The sequence below is a fragment of the Rhinoraja longicauda genome, chromosome 11 (genome assembly GCF_053455715.1).
Source record: "Rhinoraja longicauda isolate Sanriku21f chromosome 11, sRhiLon1.1, whole genome shotgun sequence".
NCBI classification, from domain to species: domain Eukaryota; kingdom Metazoa; phylum Chordata; class Chondrichthyes; order Rajiformes; family Arhynchobatidae; genus Rhinoraja; species Rhinoraja longicauda.
In genome coordinates, this window is record NC_135963.1 from 1,699,152 (window position 1) to 1,721,315 (window position 22,164).

At 50.5% G+C, this 22,164-nt stretch overlaps 1 protein-coding gene across 1 annotated transcript in view; it reads left to right on the forward strand.

The window, feature by feature from the left end:
• The window catches only part of LOC144598229 (vitellogenin-like), a 38,099-nt gene extending 17,046 nt beyond the window's left edge, over positions 1-21,053 (forward strand). The window contains exons 16-35 of the mRNA XM_078408118.1: positions 52-171; positions 923-1,106; positions 3,020-3,104; positions 3,220-3,405; positions 4,352-4,502; positions 7,397-7,619; positions 8,566-8,729; positions 9,425-9,787; positions 10,883-10,936; positions 12,453-12,599; positions 13,264-13,476; positions 14,405-14,547; positions 15,975-16,113; positions 16,314-16,443; positions 16,992-17,184; positions 18,043-18,128; positions 19,112-19,206; positions 19,291-19,441; positions 19,522-19,683; positions 20,824-21,053. Coding sequence (XP_078264244.1) covers positions 52-171; positions 923-1,106; positions 3,020-3,104; positions 3,220-3,405; positions 4,352-4,502; positions 7,397-7,619; positions 8,566-8,729; positions 9,425-9,787; positions 10,883-10,936; positions 12,453-12,599; positions 13,264-13,476; positions 14,405-14,547; positions 15,975-16,113; positions 16,314-16,443; positions 16,992-17,184; positions 18,043-18,128; positions 19,112-19,206; positions 19,291-19,441; positions 19,522-19,683; positions 20,824-20,924 — 3,090 coding nt within the window. The 3' untranslated portion in view covers positions 20,925-21,053. The remainder of the gene's footprint in view (positions 1-51; positions 172-922; positions 1,107-3,019; positions 3,105-3,219; positions 3,406-4,351; positions 4,503-7,396; positions 7,620-8,565; positions 8,730-9,424; positions 9,788-10,882; positions 10,937-12,452; positions 12,600-13,263; positions 13,477-14,404; positions 14,548-15,974; positions 16,114-16,313; positions 16,444-16,991; positions 17,185-18,042; positions 18,129-19,111; positions 19,207-19,290; positions 19,442-19,521; positions 19,684-20,823) is intronic.
• Positions 21,054-22,164: the final 1,111 nt, after the last annotated feature.

Consider the following 22,164-nt stretch of genomic DNA (forward strand, 5'->3'; position numbering starts at 1 on the left):
CCACTGCCCGAGGGCTTCCCGCACTCACACCAAGTTCACTCTCTTCTCCAGATTGTTAACTGGAAGGATTTCCCCGAGGAGGAGATACTGGGATCAGCTTACGTCAGAGTGTTCGGGCAGGAACTGGCCTTTGTGCAAATCCGCAAAGACACCATCGATCAAATTGGCCAGGTACGGACGGGGTGGTAGAGTGGGGGTGGGGAACTGGGTTCCCTTTAGTTTATCCTCACCTGTGCCAATGTACAGTGACAAGCTTCTGTTTGCGTGCCATCCAGTCAATGAAAAAACTATTAATGAGCACAGTCGAGCTGTCCACAGTGCACAGATACAGGAGGATGGGTCAACACTGAGTGCAAGATAAAGTCTGATTAAAGATAGTTCAAAGCTCAGCAATGAGATAGATGAGAGGTCAGAACCACTGCCACCAATATCTTCCTTTAGTTTAGCCACAGTCTTGGTTTGGTTTAGATTCATTTATGGTCACGTGTATCAAGGTACAGTGAAAAGCTTTGTTGTTGCGAGCTATCCAGTCAGCGTAACGATTCTACGTGATTACAATCAAGCCGTCCACAGTGTACAGATACAGGATAAAGGGAATAATACTTAGTGCAAGGTAAAGTACAGTGAAGTCCGATTAAATATTGTCCGAGGGTCTCCAATGAGGTAGATGGGAGATCAGGACCGCTCACTGGGAAGAAGCTGTCCCTGAATCTGGAGGTGTGCGTTTCCACACTTCTGTACCTCTTGCCCGATGGGAGAGGGAAGAAGAGGAAGTGACCGGGGTGACACTGGTCCTTGATTATGCTGCTGCCTTGCCGAGGCAGCGTGAGGTGTAGATGGAGTGGGTGGGAGGGAGGTTGGTTTGTGGGCATTGATGCTGGAGGTGGGATGGTCTCACTAAACTCTGACCTTGGTGTTACAGTTCATGACGGCACCACTCAGCAGCCAGTGGAGGAGTTATCTGCAGCAACTCAACAAGGGCATCAGCTTCCAACCCGCCAAGGCCATCATGGCCGCCGAGGTGCGTCGTGTTGTTCCCACTGCCGTCGGTCTCCCCATGGAACTCAATCTCATCGCAACTGGTCTGGCGGTGGCCAAAGGAAACAGTAAGGCTTTCTTCACATCTTGATAGACCCATTCCCCTGCTTCTCCATCCTGTCTCCCAGGCTGGCAACCTGAGTCCTGGAGTCATTCTAAACACTGACCAACATCTCATAGAAACATAGACAATAGGGGCAGGAGTAGGCCATTCAGCCCTTCGAGCCAGCACCGCCATTCAATGCGATCATGGCTGATCACTCTCAATCAGTACCCCGTTCCTGCCTTCTCCCCATACCCCCTCACTCTGCTATCCTTAAGAGCTCTATCCAGCTCTCTCTTGAAAGCATCCAACGAACTGGCCTCCACTGCCTTCTGAGGCAGAGAATTCCACACCTTCACCACTCTCTGACTGAAAAAGTTCTTCCTCATCTCCGTTCTAAATGGCCTACCCCTTATTCTTAAACTGTGGCCCCTTGTTCTGGACTCCCCCAACATTGGGAACATGTTTCCTGCCTCTAATGTGTCCAATCCCCTAATTATCTTATATGTTTCAATAAGATCCCCCCCTCATCCTTAAAAATTCCAGTGTATACAAGCCCAATCACTCCAGCCTTTCAACATACGACAGTCCCGCCATTCCGGGAATTAACCTAGTGAACTTACGCTGCACGCCCTCCATAGCAAGAATATCCTTCCTCAAATTTGGAGACCAAAACTGCACACAGTACTCCAGGTGTGGTCTCACTAGGGCCCTGTACAACTGTAGAAGGGCCTCTTTGCTCCTATACTCAACTCCTCTTGTTACGAAGGCCAACATTCCATTGGCTTTCTTCACTGCCTGCTGTACCTGCATGCTTCCTTTCATTGACTGATGCACTAGGACACCCAGATCTCGTTGAACTCCCCCTCCTCCTAACATAGACAATAGGTGCAGGAATAGGCCATTCAGCCCATCGAGCCAGCACCGCCATACAATATGATCATGGCTGATCATCCACAATCAGTACCCCGTTCCTGCTTACTCCCCATATCCCTTGATTCCGTTAGCACTAAGAGCTTAATCTGACTCATGTCCCACCTACGCTAGTCCCACCTGCTCACATTTGGCCCACATCCCTCTAAACCTTTCCCATCCATGTACCTGTATACCTTTGTGAAAACATAGAGGTCTATGCTGGGTCCCAGGGAACATCGAGCAGCACAGCACAAGAACTTCCCTTTGCCCCACAATGTTCATCAGTTCATTGGTTCCAGGAGCAGAATTAGGCCGTTCAGCCCATCGTCTACTCCACCATTCAATCACGGCTGATCTATCTCTCCCTCTCAACCCCATTCAACCCCATTCTCCTGCCTTCTCCCCATAACCCCTGACACCCGTACTAATCAAGAATCTGTCCATTGCCAGTCAGTGCGGGCAAGTGCTCACCAAACATGAGGCCAAGTTAGACGTTAAACTAATCTGCTCTGCCTACACATGATCCATATCCCTCCACTCCCTACTGTAGCTGCCTCCACCACCACCCCTGGCAGTGGGTACCAGGCCCCCACCACCCTGTGTAAATATAAATGCCGCGCACATCTCCATTAAAACCTTGCCCCTCTCACCTTAAAGCTGTGCCCTCTGGTCTTTGGCATTTCCACGCTGGTCAGGATGGAACCCAGGTGGATGGAGAGGCGATGGAGCAGCACTACCTACTGCACAGGGCCCGCACCTCTGCGGCAGATCTCAAGAGCCAAGTGTTTCATTGTCACAAGTATCAAAACGCAATGGAAATGGTCACTTCCACCAACAAAGGTGGTTCTTAAAGCAAGTCCTCAATAGACAGCAATAAACTAAACACATGATCTAGTGCACAAGAAACAAAGCCCAGAGTGTGAATGTGGAAAGGATAACATTAAAGGAAGTTTGCGTGGTTTTGTCAACGTATAACGTTCATCACATTAACATGGTTCTCACTCTCTCTCTCCCTCGATACAGTTGAAGTTCGCTCGGAACCTGCCATTTCCCGACTTCCTCAGTTGCTCACCTCCAAGATTCAGCTGCGGGCTCGTCTGACCCCAAGGTAAGGACTTGAACGACTTTAGTTCCTGAGATCACCATCCATGACTGCCCCATTGACCTGATGGTGCCAACCTCTGCCCTCACCCACTCACCAAGACTTCCTCTCTTCTCTGCAGCGTGGCCATGCACATCAGGGCCTTCATGGGCATCAACATGCGTTACATCCGCTCAGGAGTGAGTCTTCACACCAATGTCCGCACAACCATCCCCGTGGACGTGATCACCAAGATCAACCTGAAGGAGGGCAACCTCAGGATCGACACCACTCCAGCTCAGAAGGAGAACAAGATCGTCAGCATAGAGTGAGTCCAGTCAATCCCTCTTGTTTACACAAGGACCCGGGTTCAATCCCGACTACGGGCGCTGTCTGTGTGGAGTTTGTACGTTCTCCCCGTGACCGCGTGGGTTTTCTCTGTGATCTTCGGTTTCCTCCCTCACTCCAAAGACGTGCTGGTATATAGGTTAATCGGCTTGGTATAAATGTAAATTGTCCCTAGTGTGTGTAGGGTAGTGTGAGTGTGCGGGGATCGCTAGTCGATGCAGACTCGATGGGCTGAAGGGCCTGTTTCAGTGCTGTATCTCTAAACTAAACTAAATTATCCCAAGGATGATTGGGTTAATCTATGATGAGTGTTCAACAACACTGGGCCTGTACTCGCTGGTGTTTAGAGGAATGAGGGGGAACCTCACTGAAACTTCCCGAATAGTGAGCGGCCTGGATGGAGTGGATGTGGAGAGGATGTTTCCACCAATGGGAGAGTCTAGGACCAGAGGCCACAGCCTCAGAATAAAAGATTGTACCTTTAAGAAAGAGATAAGGAGGAATTTCTTTATTCAGAGGGTGGTGAATCTGTGGGATTCATTGCCACAGACGTCTGTGGAGGCCGACATTGGGTATTTTTAAGGTGGAGATTGACAGATTGTTGATCAGTACAGATGTCAGGTGTTATGGGGAGAAGGCAAGAGAATGGGGTTGAGAGGGAGAGATAGATCAGCCATCTATCGGTGATTGAATGGTGGAGTAGACTTGATGGGCCGAATGGCCTAATTCTGCTCCTATCACTTCTGAACTTGTAAACTTATGTATGCCTGTGAGCTGCAGAGTACTGCATGATCTTGACCAGCTGGGCAAGTGGGCTGAGGAATGGCAAATGCAGTTTCATGCAGGAAAGTGTGCCGTTTGTTTGTGTTTGTGGCCCATTGCTGTTTGCGTTTGCATGATTTGCTGACATGATCTGCAATGTCCAGTTCCCAGGTTTATACCGTCTCACGGAATATCGAGAACCTTTCCACAGAGAGACGGTTGCCAATCCTGCCTCAGCCCACACGGAGGGACATTTCCAGCCAACAATTCCGGTCGTCTGCTCAGTCAGGAAGAGTCTCAGATGAGAGCAGTGTGGTAAGTATTCTGCATAAAGTACACCCTTCACATGTCGAGTACACGTCCCTGTACACATGTACTGTGAGGTACAGCTACATTGTTAACCCTGCATCACAGCCTCACACACACACACACAGACACACACAGACACACACACACACACAACGAGTGTGTAATGATCGTATGTGCTGAGATCACAACAATGGAATTCTTACTTGCTGCAGTTTAACCGGTCTGTAAACACAATGTTTTAAGATAACACAATGAAGAAAAACAAAGATTTAAAGAAAAAAAACTAATATTAATGCAAAAATCCAAAGTCCCGAGTGAAACCAAAACAGTTCAGATGTAAATAACACAAATTATAGATAAATCACACGTAAACCACAGGTAAATCACACATAAACCACACATAAACCACACATAAACAACACATAAACCACACATAAATCACACGTAAACCACAGGTAAATCACACATAAGTCACACATAAAGCACATAAATCACACATAAGTCACACATAAACCACACATAAACCACAGGTAAATCACACATAAATCACACATAAGTCACACATAAGTCACACATAAGTCACACATAAACCACACATAAACCACACATAAACCACACATAAACAACACATAAACCAACACATAAACCACACCGTTACTTTGGATCTGTCTTCACTGAGGAAGATACACACAATCTCCCAAATGTTCTAGGGGCTGGAGAACCTAGGGTGATGGAGGAACTGAAGGAAATCCACATTAGGCAGGAAATGGTTTTGGGTAGACTGATGGGACTGAAGGCTGATAAATCCCCAGGGCCTGATGGTCTGCATCCCAGGGTACTTAAGGAGGTGGCTCTAGAAATAGTGGAAGCATTGGAGATCATTTTTCAATGTTCTATAGATTCAGGATCAGTTCCTGTGGATTGGAGAATAGCAAATGTTATCCCACTTTTTAAGAAAGGAGGGAGAGAGAAAACGGGTAATTATAGACCAGTTAGTCTGACATCAGTGGTGGGGAAAATGCTGGAGTCAATTATAAAAGACGAAATTGCTGAGCATTTGGATAGCAGTAACGGGATCGTTCCGAGTCAGCATGCATTTACGAAGGGGAAATCATGCTTGACAAATCTACTGGAATTTTTTGAGGATGTAACTAGGAAAATTGACAAGGGAGAGTCAGTGGATGTGGTGTACCTTGACTTTCAGAAAGCCTTCGACAAGGTCCCACATAGGAGATTAGTGGGCAAAATTAGGGCACATGGTATTGGGGGTAGGGTACTGACATGGATAGAAAATTGGTTAACAGACAGAAAGCAAAGAGTGGGGATAAATGGGTCCCTTTCGGAATGGCAGGCAGTGACCAGTGGGGTACCGCAAGGTTCGGTGCTGGGACCCCAGCTATTTACGATATACATTAATGACTTAGACGAAGGGATTAAAAGTACCATTAGCAAATTTGCAGATGATACTAAGTTGGGGGGTAGTGTGAATTGTGAGGAAGATGCAATAAGGCTGCAGGGTGACCTGGACAGGTTGTGTGAGTGGGCGGATACATGGCAGATGCAGTTTAATGTAGATAAGTGTGAGGTTATTCACTTTGGAAGTAAGAATAGAAAGGCAGATTATTATCTGAATGGTGTCAAGTTAGGAGGAGGGGGAGTTCAACGAGATCTGGGTGTCCTAGTGCATCAGTCAATGAAAGGAAGCATGCAGGTTCAGCAGGCAGTGAAGAAAGCCAATGGAATGTTGGCCTTCGTAACAAGAGGAGTTGAGTATAGGAGCAAAGAGGTCCTTCTACAGTTGTACCGGGCCCTGGTGAGACCGCACCTGGAGTACTGTGTGCAGTTTTGGTCTCCAAATTTGAGGAAGGATATTCTTGCTATGGAGGGCGTGCAGCGTAGGTTCACTAGATTAATTCCCGGAATGGCGGGACTGTCGTATGTTGAAAGGCTGGAGCGATTGGGCTTGTATACACTGGAATTTAGAAGGATGAGGGGGGATCTTATTGAAACATATAAGATAATTAGGGGATTGGACACATTAGAGGCAGATAACATGTTCCCAATGTTGGGGGAGTCCAGAACAAGGGGCCACAGTTTGAGAATAAGGGGTAGGCCATTTAGAACGGAGATGAGGAAGAACTTTTTCAGTCAGAGGGTGGTGAAGGTGTGGAATTCTCTGCCTCAGAAGGCAGTGGAGGCCAGTTGGTTGGATGCTTTCAAGAGAGAGCTGGATAGAGCTCTTAAGGATAGCGGAGTGAGGGGGTATGGGGAGAAGGCAGGAACGGGGTACTGATTGATAGTGATCAGCCATGATCGCATTGAATGGCGGTGCTGGCTCGAAGGGCTGAATGGCCTACTCCTGCACCTATTGTCTATTGTCTATTGTCTATTGTAAAGCACATAAACCACACATAAGCTACACATAAGTCACACATAAGTCACACACGAACCACACATGAACCACTAATAAATCACACATAAATCACACATAAACCACACATAAATCATATAAATTACACAAAAATTGTACATAAATTAGACTTTTACAAGCCGGCGAAAATAAAATGATCGTGCAAAACATGAGACGTTAGTGCCCAGCACAATTGGACAAGGTGCACAGTGGTGCCAGTGTTAGTGCGCGGTGTTGCGTTGCTGAGGTGGGATTTGTGTTGTGTGGGTCGGTTCAAGTACCTGATGGTTGTGGGGAAGTATCTGTTCCTGAACCTGGTGGTGTGGGACGTGAGGCTTCTGTACCTCCTGCCCGGCAGCAGCAGTGAGTGAGCAGAGGGCACCATGATGAGAGATGCCGCCTTCTGGTGTCGAGGCTTTTTAATTGCCTGCCCGTGCAGCTTTACAGCGAAGTTCTAGATTGTCCCGACTCATAACCATTGTGTCCACAGACGCAGGTCGCCCCAGAAACCCTCGCTGACCAAATCCCATGCTCTGGAGAGGATCAGCGTCCGAGGTTCCCCAACCGAGCTGCCTATCGTGCGTGCATGAGAGCAGACAAGGTCGGAGTACAAGCCTGCATTGATGCACGAATGGAGAATGCCGTTTCCATCAGACACATCCCATTGTACCGATTGATTGGCAAACACCAGCTGAATGTCACCCTTATCCCAGGTGAGCACGAGTTTACATTCATTCCCCCCTCAATAAACCTCCAACAGCACAGAGTCACAGAGTGATACAGCACAGAAACAGGCCCTTCAGACTACCACGTCCATGCCGGCCTTTATGTCCATCTAAACTATTTACACTTGCCTGCTTCAGTTTAGTTTACTTTAGGTTATTATTGTCGCGTGTACCGAGGTACAGTGAAAAGCCTTTGTGTGCATGCTGTCAGTCAGCGGAAAGACAATACATGATTACAATCAAGCCGTCCACAGTGGACAGATACAGGATAAAGGGAACAATGTTTAGTGCAGAGATATAACATGGAGGTCTGATAAAGTCCAAGTTAATGATAGATAGTAGTTCAGTTGGCCAATGTTGGTGTGGTAGTAGCTGATTGTAAGAACCTCACGGTACAACTGTGTAGGTTAACACGATTGGGACGGGTCTTTGCCAATAGGGGTCTGATGATCTTGTTGGACTAGAGGGTGTGAGCTATAGGGAGAGGTTGAGCAGGCTGGGTCTCTGTTCAATGGAGTGCAGGAGGATGAGGGGAGATCTTATAGAGATGTACAAAATCATGAGAGGAATAGATCGGGTAGATGCACAGAGTCTCTTGCCCAGAGTAGGGGAATCGAGGACCAGAGGACATAGGCTCAAGGTGAAGGGGAAAAGACAATAGGAATCTGAGGGGTAACTTTTTCACACAGAGGGCGGTGGGTGTATGGAACAAGTTGCCAGAGGAGGGAGGTGAGGCTGGGTCTATCCCATCGTTTAAGAAACAGTTGGATAGGTACATGGATAGGACAGGTTCGGAGGGATATGGACCAAGCGCAGGCAGATGGGACTAGTGGAGCTGGGACATTGTTGGCCGCTGTGGGTGAGTTGGGCCAAAGGGCCTGTTTCCACACTGTATCACTGTATGACTCCATCTTTGTCTTATCTCTTCTTGCAGTCAGCTCAGCGGCAGACATTGAGACAATCGTGCTGGAGATACAGACTGGAGCCAAGTCTCTGACAAAGATGATAAAACTCAACGATAAGGAGTCAAAAATGGAGCGCATTCCATCTGCCATGGACCCAGATAGACTGGGCAGGATCCTGATAAAACAAGCTCAGGTACGGTCTGAATCATCCACGATGTGACACCACCTGCCCACACCAGCCTTGCACTGCAGAGTGAACACTGGGTGAAGCCGGGACAGTTGACAACTGGCAATGTTTGCAATCCATCTCTCATGCTGTTGCAGAGAACAAGGCCAGTGAGTCGGTGCTGACCGGTGATCACCCCATACACTAGCACTATCCTCTATACACTGGGGACAGTTTACAATCCTCACTGAAGTCTCATTAACCCACAAACCTGCACGTCCTTGGAGTGTGGGAGGAAACCGGAGCACCCAGAGAAAACCCACGCAGGTCACGGGGAGAACGTGCAAACTCCACACAGATGGCGCCCGTAGTCAGGATTGATCCCGGGTCTCTGGCGCTGTGAGGCAGCAGTTCTACCCGCTGTGCCACCGTGCTGCCCACATTGATCACCCATACACTAAGTGTACATTATCCCACTTTCACAACCCACACACTGAGGAACTTACAGAAGGCAATGAACCTACAAAACCTGCACATCTCTGGGATGTGGGAGGAAACCGGAGCACCCGGAGAAACCCACACAGGTCACGGGGAGAACGTGCAAACTCCACACAGACAGCGCCCGTAGTCAGGATTGATGCCGGGTCTCTGGTGCTACCCAGTCTACCAGCTGTGCCACAGTTATCTGTTGATGTGTGACCCTGCTGTGTTTCTCCTTCCAGCGTAACAGTACACTGAGCCGCTACAGTTCCAGCTCCAGCAGCTCCAGCAGCTCCAGCAGCAGCCGTGCATCCCGCACAACCTCCCTCTCCAAGCACCTGAGCGGTCGCAAGACCAGCCTGCGGGCTGGCAGCAGCAGCAGCATCAGCAGCAGCAGCAGCAGCAGCAGCAGCAGCAGCAGGAAGAGCAGCCGACTGAGCAAGAGCCTGCAACGTAGCAGCATCAAGAGCAGCAGCGGACCCAGCATGAGACGACGCATCAAGATGAGCAGCAGCAGCAGACGCCGTCTCCGAGGCAGCACCAGGCGCAGCGGCAGTCTCAGATCCTCCAGCATGCACTGGAGCAGCAGCACGAGGCCATCCGAGGTACCCTGCCCACCCACCCTGCCCTCCCCACCCCAACCCCTGCCCACCCACCCTGCCCACCCCAACCCCTGCCCAACCACCCTGCCCACCCCAACCCCACACACCCACCCACCCACCCTGCCCACCCCAACCCCTGCCCACCCCAACCCCACACACCCACCCACACCCACCCTGCCCACCCCAACCCCACACACCCACCCACCCACATACCCACCCCAACCCCACACACCCACCCACACACCCACCCCAACCCCACACACCCACCCACACCCACCCACACACCATGCCCACCCCACCCATCCTGTCCACCTCACCCACACACCCACCCACCCACCCTGCCCACCCCAACCCCACCCACCCACACACCCACCCACCCACCCTGCCCACCCCAACCCCACACACCCACCCACACACCCACCCACCCACCCTGTCCACCCCACCCACACACCCACCCACCCACCCTGTCCACCCCACCCACCCACACACCCACCCACCCACCCTGTCCACCCCACCCACACACCCACCCACACACCCACCCACCTCACCCTAACCACCCCACACACACCACCCCACCCACACACCATGCCCACCCCACCCACCCTGTCCACCCCACCTACACACCCACCCACACACCATGCCCACCCCACCCACCTCAGGACCACATCCCCACACGGTTCAGCTTCAGCATCACAGGCTCACCTCAACCACAACACGTCACGAGGGTTGCCAACTTCCTCACTCCCAAATACGGGACGATGTGACATCACTGCCGCGACCCACGTGACCTCGCCGCCCTCGCCCCACGTGACCTCGCCGCCCGCGCCCCACGTGACTTCACCCAGCCAGTGGCCACGTGCTCCCGCTCCACCAATGGCGGCCGCCCGGGCCGGGAGGCGGGTTGCTACGCAACCTCCAATAGGCGGCGCCCGGGCCTCCGAGCCTACGCTGTCCGGGCCTGCAGTGTCCGGCCGTACAGCGTCTGGGACTGCAGTGCCCCCCCGGGCCTAATGCAGTACAAGGACAGGGATACAGCGATGGCCACTGGGCAGCAGAGAGAGGAGGCTCATGCTGTTTGTTCAAATATCATTTCCACAGAGAGCAAGCCGTCAAATCATGGAACTTCGATTTAAGTCTGCACATTCCAGTGGGGTAAGATCACCTTCTCAATCCCTCCCTCCCCCCTTGCTCCCTCCCCCCTCCTCCACTCCCCTCCTCCACTCCCCTCCTCCCTCCCCCCTCCTCCACTCCCCTCCCCCCTGCTCCCTCCCCCCTGCTCCCTCCCCCCTGCTCCCTCCCCCCTGCTCCCTCCCCCCTGCTCCCTCCCCCCTGCTCCCTCCCCCCTGCTCCCTCCCCCCTGCTCCCTCCCCCCTGCTCCCTCCCCCCTACCTCCCCCTCCCCTCCCCACCTACCTCCCTCCTCCACCTACCTCCCCCTCCCTCCCCACCTACCTCTCTCCCACCTAACTCCCTCCCAACTAACTGCCTCCATCCCTCCTCCCCGCTCCCTCCTCCCCACTCCATCCCTCCCTCCCCTGCCCATTCCCCCCTCTCCCTCACTCCCTCCCTTCCCCCAATGAGGGGCAATGCTTTAGCCAGAGGGTGGTGAATCTGTGGGATTTGTTGCCACAGATTGCTGTGGACGCCAAGCCAGTGGATAATGTTAAGGTGGAGATTAGCAGTTACTTGATTGATCAGGGCATCAAAGATTACAGGGAGAAGGCAGGAGAATTGGGTTGAGAAGGAGAGATAGATCAGCCGTGATTGAACGGAGGAGCAGACTGGATGGGCCGAATGGCCTAATTCTGCTCCTTGAACTGATGATCTTACCTGTGACCTGTGTAGGAATTCCCCACAGCGTTGTCTACCATTCTGGTCTTGCAACAATGTGGGACCCATCCATTTGCCGAATAGCCCAATTCTGCTCCCCTGACCTATGGTCTTCTGTGATTGTCACTGATCCTTGCTCGGGATATTTGGGAGGTTCTAGATCAAGAAAGATCCCAGGAATGAGTGGGTTGGCACATGATGAGCGTTTGACAGCACTGGGCCTGTAGTCGCTGGAGTTTAGAAGGATGAGGGGGGACCTCATTGAAACTTACTGAATAATGAAAGACCTGGATAGGGTGGATGTGGAGAGGAGGTTTCCACTAGTGGGAGTGTCGAGGAACGAAGGATACAGCTTCGGAATAAAAGGATGTACCTTTAGGAAGGAGATGAGGAGGAATTTCTTTAGCCAGAGGGTGGTGAATCTGTGGAATTCATTGCCACAGAAGGCTGTGGAGGCCAAGTCAATGGATATTTTTAAAGCAGAGATTGACAGATTGTTGATCAGTGCGGGTGTCAGGGGTTATGGGGAGAAGGCAGGAGAATGGGGTTGAGAGGGAGAGAGAGATCGGCTATGATTGAATGTTGGAGTAGACCGGATGGGCCGAATGGCCTAATTCTGCTCCGATCACTGATGATCATGAACTGACCAAGTGATGCAGCCTGGAATCTGATTAATTATTCATTGCAAATGTGCCTTTATAAATATTAAATGTGGTCATTTTGGACCATTTGCCTTTACTTGAATGAATGTTGGGAATTGGAAGTAAATGGTGAAGGTAGGTGGCGGGCAGTGACGCAGTTTGGTGCAAATGTGTGTTGTGTTGTGTGTCTCTGCTCAGTACACGGTCAGGAGGCAGTCAGGACAAGGCAGCCGTTCCATATCTCAACGTTCCAGCTCTCGCCTCATCACCAGGGCCAGCCGCTTGTCTCCATCCAAGTCTAGACACAGTCGCCACAGCTCCTCCATCCTGCGCTCATCCACTCAGGTGGGTCATGGACACGGGCTCCCCCCTCGCTCAAAGCAGAGCGGAGGGACATGGTGGGGAGGGTCAGGGTGGGGTGGGTGAGGCTGGGGGGGGACAGGGTGGGGGTGGTCAGGGTGGGGGGGGTCAGGCGGGGGTGGTCAGGGTGGGGGGGGGGTCAGGGTGGGGGGGGTCAGGGTGGGGGGGTCAGGCTGGGGGGGTCAGGGTGGGGGGGGTTCAGGGTGGGGGGGCACAGGGTGGGGGGGGTCAGGCTGGGGGGGGGTCAGGATGGGGAGGGTCAGGGTGTGGGGGGGACAGGGTGGGGAGGGTCAGGGTGGGGAACTAGAGAACCAGAGGACATAGGTTTAAGTTGAGGTGGGGAGGGGAGAAGATTTTATCGGAACCTGAGGGGTAATGTTTTCTACACAAAGGGTGGTGGGTGTATGGAACAAGCTGCCGGAGATAATGTAGGTACTACCATAAAATTTCAGAAACATTTAGACAGGTTGAAGGATGGTACAGGTTTGGAGGGATATGGACCAAGCCGAGGCCGGTGGGACTAGTGTAGCTGGGACGTGTTGGTGGGTTGTGGACAAGTTGGGCTGAGGGGCCTGTTGCCATTCTCTGTGACTCTGTGACTCTGTGCCACTGGGAGACTCTAAGGGTTGGACTGTCGTTGACATTGCAGCGTTACTTGGTCAGCAATGCTGGATCTCCATTACTGGTTGTCCTTCTTCGGGCCCGACGCACTGATGGAGTGCAGCAAGGTTATCAGATCACCGGATACGGCAAGCTATCATCTCGGATTCCCAGGATGCACTTGCGCCTGGTCGACCTGCAGCCAAAGAGCAACTGGAAGATGTGTGCGGATGCATTACTGCCCAGCTCCCACAAACTCCTGGTGAGGCTTTACATTCCTTTACCTTTAGAGATACAGCACGGAAACAGGCCCTTCGGCCCACCGAGTCCATACCGGCCAGTACACTAACGCCATCCTTCACACACTGGCGACAATTCACAATCTTTTACAGAAGCCAATTAACCTAGCACCCTGTATGCCTTTGGAGTGTGGGAGGAAACCGGAGCACCAGGAGAAAACCCACGCAGTCACAGAGAGAATGTACAATCTCCACACAGATCAGCTCAGGCATCAAGCAATGGGCAAGGATGGGCAGGCTGGGACATTATTCCTTGGAGCGCAGGAGGATGAGCACCAAACTTATGCTGGTGTATAAAATCATGAGGTGCGTAGACAGGGTGAATGCTCACTTTCCTCAGGACTCGAGGCTCTGAGCTACAGGGAGAGGTTGGGCAGGCTGGGACTTTGGTCCTTGGAGTGCAGGTAGAAGAGGGGTGATTATAGAGAGGTTTATAAGATGATGGACACAGAGTCTTTTACCCACAGTAGGGGAATCGAGATCCAGAGGCAATAGGTTTAAGATGAGAGGGGACAGGTTTAATTGGAGCCTAAGGGGCAACTTTTTTGACACAATTGAACGAGCTGCTGGGGGAGGTATTTGAGGCAGGGAGTGCAACAGCATTTAAAAGACCATTGGTCCAAACTTGGGTAATGGGACTAGCTTGGATGGGGCATCACTGGTCGTTGGGCTGAAGGGCCTGTTTCTGGGCTCTATGACTGTGCCACAAGTACATGGGCAGGGAGCTCACATTTACACCTCATGGGAGATGGCTCAGAGAGAACTCCAGCACTCTCTGTGTTCAACACAAGATCCTGCCATCTGCTGCTGCTCGTGGTTCCATCTTCAGCATCTGATGTTTCCGGGTGTCGTGCTTAGTGGTTTCATTGCAACCTCGTTTAATTTCTGCAGACGTTGGCAAGATGGGGTGAAAACTGTCAGAGATACCGTGTGGCAGTCACGGTCTCCACCGGGCAACTTGCAAGTCACCCAGCGACAAAGGTCAAAATGCAGTGGTCGAGAATCAACGAGAACTTGAAATATGGTGGCAAAATGTAAGTCTCTAGTCATGTCCCTGCATTCACTGTGTTCAGGTCATTGCTGCTGTGTTATAGATGGTCTGTACAAAACACCAAGAATGATCACACCGAGATTGGCTTCACATGTGATGAGCCTTTGTGGGCACTGGGCCTGTAATCGCTGGAGTTTAGAAGGAAGAGGGAGGAGCTCATTGAAACGTACAGAATAGTGAAAGGCCTGAATGGAGTGGGTGTGGAGAGGATGTTTCCACTAGTCAAGTCAAGTCAAGTCAATTTTATTTGTATAGCACATTTAAAAACAACCCACGTTGACCAAAGTGCTGCACATCTGATTAGGAAAAAGAAAAGAAACATACAGTGGCAGGCAGCCAAACACAACGGCGCGGCCATCTTGAACAAAATGTTTAACTAAAGCAGAATGGTGTCCCGCGGCCGCGCCGCACCGGGCGATGGAAGGCCCCGCGGCCGAGCCGCACCGGGCGCTGTTCAGTCCCGCGGCCGAGCCGCGCCGGGCGATGGAAGGCCCCGCGGCCGAGCCGCACCGGGCGCTGTTCAGTCCCGCGGCCGAGCCGCGCCGGGCAATGGAAGGCCCCGCGGAAGAGACCTAAAAAAAAAGAAAGATTTCCCACCCCCACCCCCCCCCCCCCCCCCACATACCCACCCACCCTCACCACCCCCCCCCACCCCCCACCCCCCCCCCCACCCCCACCCCCCACCACATACACAACAAAACAAAACACCCCACCACCAACACACAAACAAAAAGGACAAACAGACTGCCAGCGAGAGCAAATACTGCACCTGGTCTCCAGCAAACATTTTGCCGATAACAGATGTAAACTGAGAGATTTGCCCAATAAAACTCCACCAGCTGGGACTTGACGCAGGAAGGGAAGAGTCCTTTCATTGATATGGGGAAGAATAGCTGTGAGAGATGGAGGTATGCACATCATTTAAATGAAGTCAAAAATCACTGATGCTGGAAATCTGAAATAAAAATGTATTGGAAATCTCAAGGGATCCAGTTTGTTGCTCGAGTCTTTCATATGGTTTGCTTGCTAGTGGGAGAGTCTAGGACCAGAGGGCACAGCCTCAGAATTAAAGGACATCTACGGCTGACCCTTTGCTGACCTTGGATGTGCAAGCAAAGAATTTCACTCTGACATGCCACATGTGACTATATAGTATTCAATTCAAGTCTTTAGTCAGAGGGTGGTGAATCTGTGGGATTCATTGCCACAGACAGATGTGGAGGACAAGTCAGTGGGCATTGTTAAAGTGGAGGTTGACAGGAAATTGATTAGTACGGGTGTGAAAGGTTAAGGGAGAAGGCAGGGGAGTGGGATTGAGGTCAGGTAGACACGATGGGCCGAATGGGCTCATTCTGCTGCTATGTGTTCAGAAGTTGTGGTCTTACTGCAACCGTTTGCTCCTTGTCTCAGGGTTGGCGACTACCTGCCAGGGCTGGCCTATTCACTGGGATTATCACAGAGCTACAGACGTAACCGTGACCATCAGATTACCGTGCTAGTGGCACTCACCTCCCCACGAACCATCGACACAATAATCAGGCTCCCAAAGGTAAGCAGCGGCTTCATTCCTCTCTGTCCACGTTTGTCCTGATCTGCCGCCTGGGCCCCAGTTGCTTCAGTTTCAGTCGTTTATTGTCACGTGTGCCGAGGTACAGTGAAAAGCTTTTTGTTGCGTGCTAACCGGTCAGCGGAAAGACAAGACATGATTACAATGGAGCCAGAGGGTGATCTGTTTTACTTTGGTTGTAGATGACAGCATTCTATCAGGGTCTCTCCATCCCCACCTCCCTGCCAGTCCACGCTGTGAGCAAACGTGTCCATGATGTCGGATTCCGCAGCATCGCCGAATTCGCAGAAACCTTCCTCAAAATGAACCAACGTGAGTATTCCTCAATGCTCTTGTCTCCACATCTTGATTCACCTCCTCTACACCTGCCCTTTCACTGGAAATAACCACAGCAAAGATCTTGGCCATTGTTTCCGGCTTGTTATCTTCACCAACCAAGATGATCGATGTTGAATTTGGATCAGTTGCACTGATACCTTCTCTCCATAGATGCTGCCTGTCCCACTGAGTTACTCCAGCATTTTGTGTGCAGCACTGATTCGTACGTTTGTACCTTCTCCCCATGACAGTGTGGGTTTCCCCTTGTTACTGACTCAAACTAACCTACAAACCTGCACATCTTTGGAGTGTGGGAGGAAACCGGAGCACCCGGAGAAAACCCACGTGGTCACGGGGAGAAGGTACAAACTCCGTACAGACAGTCATACGAGGTTAATACACACATTGGCCTTGGCTGCAAGGTCCACATATAACGTTGCTGACTCTGTGACTGCTCTGTGGTGGAGCAGATGTGAGAGGTCAGGGGACATCACCAACTCCCTCCTTCCCTTCTAACGTCACCACCTTGAACTTTTCTTCAGGAGAATGCGTAGCTGAAAACGAGACCGTGTGGGCATTTGATGGCAACCAAATTAACCACAATATTTCCAACGATTGCTTCTACGTCTTGACCCAAGACTGCTCCGATAGCCCGAAGTTTATGCTGTTGATGAAGCGTGCGCAAACCGATAAGACGAAGAAGTCCATCAAACTGATTCTGTCCGTGAAGAACACGTGAGTGTTTGTGGGTCTCATGTGTGCTCATCCTTCTCAGTAAAGTTTCACAGACGGAGCATTAGATGTGAACATTGAGATCAAGTCTGCAAACATTCATTTGTGTTGAAGTCACCCACACACAAACAGACCCTTTGGCCCATCGAGTCCGTGCCAAACATCAAACACCCATTGTACTATTCCTACATTTTATTCTCCCTGCATTCTCGTCAACTGCTCACGGATTCCCCCCACCTACACACTGGGGGCACATTTTACAGCAGCCCATTAACCCACCAACCTGCATGTCTCAGAGAGGTGGGAGGAAACCGGATCACCCGGGGGAAACCCACGCGGTCACGGGGAGAACGTGCAAAATCCACACACACAGTCTGTGGCCAAGGTCAGGATGGAACCTGAGCCTCTGGTGCCGTGAGGCAGCAGCTCTACCCGCTGCACCAGTGTTCCACCCTGTTATTAATTCCTCGCCTTACACCCCTAACTGGGATTGAGAAGTATTTATACGCGTGAAAGGACATAAAGTGCCGGGGTGACTCAGCAGGGCAGGCAGCATCTGTGGAGGGAATGGATGCGTGACATTCTGGGTCGGACTGATGGATGAGTGGGGAGAAAGATGTTGCATTAATGGTAAAAGTGGAATGTCACCAATTCACCATTGGTGTTGTGTAGTTCAACACTTACTCCGATCCTCGACCTGGAACGTCACCCATTCCTTCTCTCCAGAGATGCTGCCTGTCCCGCTGAGTTACTCCAGCACTCTGTGAAACGTCACCCATTCCTTCTCTCCAGAGATACTTCCTGTCCCGCTGAGTTACTCGGGCCTTTCGTGTCTAAGACAATTTGTTTGCTTTATAACAGGACCATTGAGGCAATTCCTTTGTCAGACCGAATTCAAATATTGGTGAATGGAATCAAACAGGCTCCAGAGCAACAAATTCTACCAAGTGAGTGGCCGTTCCCTTGTTGAGGGGATTGTGGAGACAGTCACACTTTAAATGCCTTGTCACTCTCCTACAGTGTTGTTAACTTGCTGAATTAGTGAGGCAGATCGGGAGCAAAGGTTTCACATTGTGTCATTGTCGTGGTGATGAGGCTTTTAACCACAGGGTGGCATCGACTGCGATTGTTTTTCCATGGAAAGTCAGAGACTGAGGGAAGATTAGAGACTTTTATATATAAAATGATGCGAGGCAGAGATAGAGGAGCCAATCAGAACCTTTTCCCCTCGATGGAAATGTCCAACACTGGACGGCAGAGGTAAATGGTGAGAGGGGAGAGTATAAAGGAGCTGTGTGGGGCAAGTATTTTACACAGAGTGGGGGGGGGGGGGGTGGGGGCCTGGACTGTGCTGCCAGGGGTGGTGGTGGAGGAGGCAGATACCATAGTGGGGTGTAAGAGGCTTGTAGATAGGCACGTGGTTGTAGATGTGCCCCACTGTTCTACATTCTATGTTCTTGCAGTGACGTCTGATCCTGGCATCATTGTCGAGCGGGGAAATCACCAACAGACAGCTTCCTTTGTTCAGATTTATCACGCTGAGAACATCAATATATTTTAACACAAAAGCAAAATGGAACCAGTGCTAATAATCTGGGCACGCCCATCCAGTCAGTCTGTGGACAATCTGTGGAACTCATTGCCACAGACGGCTCTGGAGGCCGAGGCAGTGGGTGTTTTTAAGGCAGAGATTGACAGAAACTTGATTAGTACGGGGTCAGGGGTTACGGGGAGAAGGCAGGAGAATGGGGTTAGGAGGGAGAGATAGATCAGCCATGATTGAATGGCGGAGCTGACTTGATGGGCCGAATGGCCTAATTCTTCCCCTATCACTTATGAACTTGTAGCAGGTGAACGTATTACATTGTGTCAGCACAAGGTGTCACAAGGTGAAAGTGTCTGATGAACAAAATACCACCCTGTCTTCCAGATATTGTCAACATTGAACGGAACAAAACTGGAATTACTCTGCGGATCCCGTCTGTTAACATCGACAAGTTGTACTTTGATGGAGAACGTGTCCAGGTAGTTCACGCTTACTAACCGATTATAACTCTCAGCGGCAACTTTGTCGTTGGACTGTTCTGATGTGTCTGCCTTTGTGTGAAGATCGTCCTGGATCAGATGATGGGCAAGACTTGTGGAATCTGTGGCCTGAACAACGACGAGAAGAAAATGGTCATGCCCAGCCGGGAGGTGGCCAGGGACCAGGAGCATCTCTTTGAGTCTTGGTTGTGCCCAGGATCATCGTGCAAGGATGGTAAGAGGCTCCACCTGCTTGCAAGTCAACACTCCTGCTGCATGCCTCCCCTGACAAACCACACTCTGTTTGTCTTTCAGATTGCAAAGTGAGACGGGACTTTGTGGAACTAGGAACTGTGGTGGAGTTCGAAGGACAGGCATCCAGATGCTATTCTGTTGAACCAATACAACAGTGTCTGGCAGGATGTACACCAATGGAAACACGCTCCCGTCTTCTCTCCTTCCACTGCTTGTCAGCCAGTGAGTCCACTTACTTCACATCCCATCCACAACCTTTAAATAAACCTGGTGCAGTGGACAACATCCAGTCCCACTAGGATGGTAGATGATTCCATTCACAGTTGCACCAGGAAAACTCACCAACTGCTTTTCCCCAGGGTTGGGGAATCAAGAACTAGAGGGCAAGGGTTAAAGATGAGGGAATGATTTACTGGGAACCTGAGGGACAACTTTATCATTCAGAAGGTAATGGGTGTACGGAACAAGCTGCTAGAGGAGGTAGTTGTGGCAGGTACAATAACAACGTTTAATAGACACTTGGACAGGAATCAATGCTTTAAATGGTTTCATTATTGTACCACTGTACACTGTACCAAGGTACAGAGAGATACAGTGAAAGATACAAGGCTGGGAAGGTTTGAGTGATCTGGGCCAGGTACAGGCAAATAATGATAGTTTAGATGGGTCAGCATGGGTTAGTTGGACCGAAGGGTCTCTTCCACGCTGTATCTCCAAACGACATTGAATTGAAGTGAAATGAATTGAAAGCTGCATCATTGCAAATGTCCCTCCTGCCCACTGAGTCCACACCAGTCATGGATCACCCATTCACACCAGTTCTGTATTAATCCACCTGCACATCCATTCCCTGCGTACCAGTGGCAATTTACAGGTAAGGACACAGAGTGCTGGAGTAACTCAGCGGGTCAGGCAGCATCTGTGGAGAACATGGATAGGTGACGTTTCGGGTGGGGATCCTGATCGATGTAGTGGTTGGGAATGAAAGCTGGGAGAGAGGAGGGGCGGGACAATGTGTGGCAGGTGATGGGTGGACACAGCAGAAGGGGGGGGGGGGGGGGGTTTGTGGGGCATTTGGTTGGAACAGAAGCCAGACGTTAGACAGAAGGTGTGAGAGTAAAGGACATTATGTAATTTCCGGATGAGACTGAGCTACACACCCGCATGTGTCTGGGATAAGGCAGCCCACGCAGGTCACAGGGAGAACGTGCAAACTCCACGCACACAGCACCTGAGGGCAGGGTGGAACCGGCTCACTGGAGCTGCAAGGCAGCAACACCACCCGCTGCGCCACCGTACCGCCTAAATGTGTAAAGTTGTTGTTGTGGTTCTGCAACTAATCAGGAGTTTGTTTCTGCACAGATTACACCGTGACTGACATGAGTCTCTTTAACAAGAAGTTAGCAGACATGAGTCGATCTGTCGACTCCCACACTGACTGCATGTGCCGCTGTTCCCAATGATCAAGATCAACGACTACTTGCACTCTGCTGCAAAATAAATCATCAACCTTGTAATATTACCATGATTTGCAAACATCTTGAATTGTTCTTTCAAAAACACAAATAAAGATTTTCTCAGCATCCACAAAATAGTTTATGAATCGTTTGTTTAACGACGGTGGTTTTCTGTAAGTAATAGATTATGCTGAAGTTGCTCTCGTATGTTTATAAGTTCGAGGAGCAGAATTTGGCCATTAAGCCCATAAATCATCAGGTCATAAGCAATCAAGTCTACTCCGCCACTCAATCGTGGCTGGTCAATCTCTCCCTCCTAACCTTATTCTCCTGCCTTCTCCCCACCACCCCTGACACCCGTTCTAATAAAAAATCTGTTAATCTCCGCCTTAAAAAATACCCATTCACTTGACCTCCACAGGCATCTATGTCGCTGAATCCCGCAGATTCACCACCCTCTGACTAAAGAAATTACATCTCATCTCCTTTCTGATGGAACATCCTTTAATTCTGAGGCTGTGCCCTCTGGTCCTAGACTCTCCCACTAGTGGAAACATCCTCTCCACATCCACTCTATCCAGGACTTTCACTATTCAGTAAATTTCAATGACGTCCCTCCTCAAGTTTTGTTTAGTTTAGTTTAATAATAATAATAATATTCATTTATTGTCATTGCAACGAGTACAACGAAATTAAAAAACAGCCAATCCTGACGGTGCGTACAAACATATATGCAATAAATGCAAAAACAAATAAATACATAAATACAATTAAATTAAGTACAAGATTTTTTAACGGTGTTGCCTAGTGCACAGGTAGTGTTCAGTTCTCGTATGGCCCTGGGGTAAAAACTGTTCTTAAGTCTGTTTGTTCGGGATTTGATTGACCTGAAACGTCGACCAGAGGGCAGATGAACAAACAGACGGTGGCCGGGGTGGGATGGATCTTTTATTATTTTGCCTGCTCTACTGAGGCAGCGCAGGCTGAACAGGTGCTCCAGGGAGGGCAGTGAGCAGCCGATGATTTTCTGGGCCGTCGTGATGACCCTCTGAAGGGCCTTCCTGTCCTTTTCTGAGCAGCTGGCATACCATGTGGTTATACAGTATGCCAGCACACTCTCGATGGAGCAGCGATAGAAGGACAACATGAGCTTCTCCTGCAGGTTGGTTTTCCTGAGGATCCTCAGGAAGTGGAGTCTCTGCTGTGCCTTCTTTACTGTGGTGATGGTGTTGGTAGACCAGGTGAG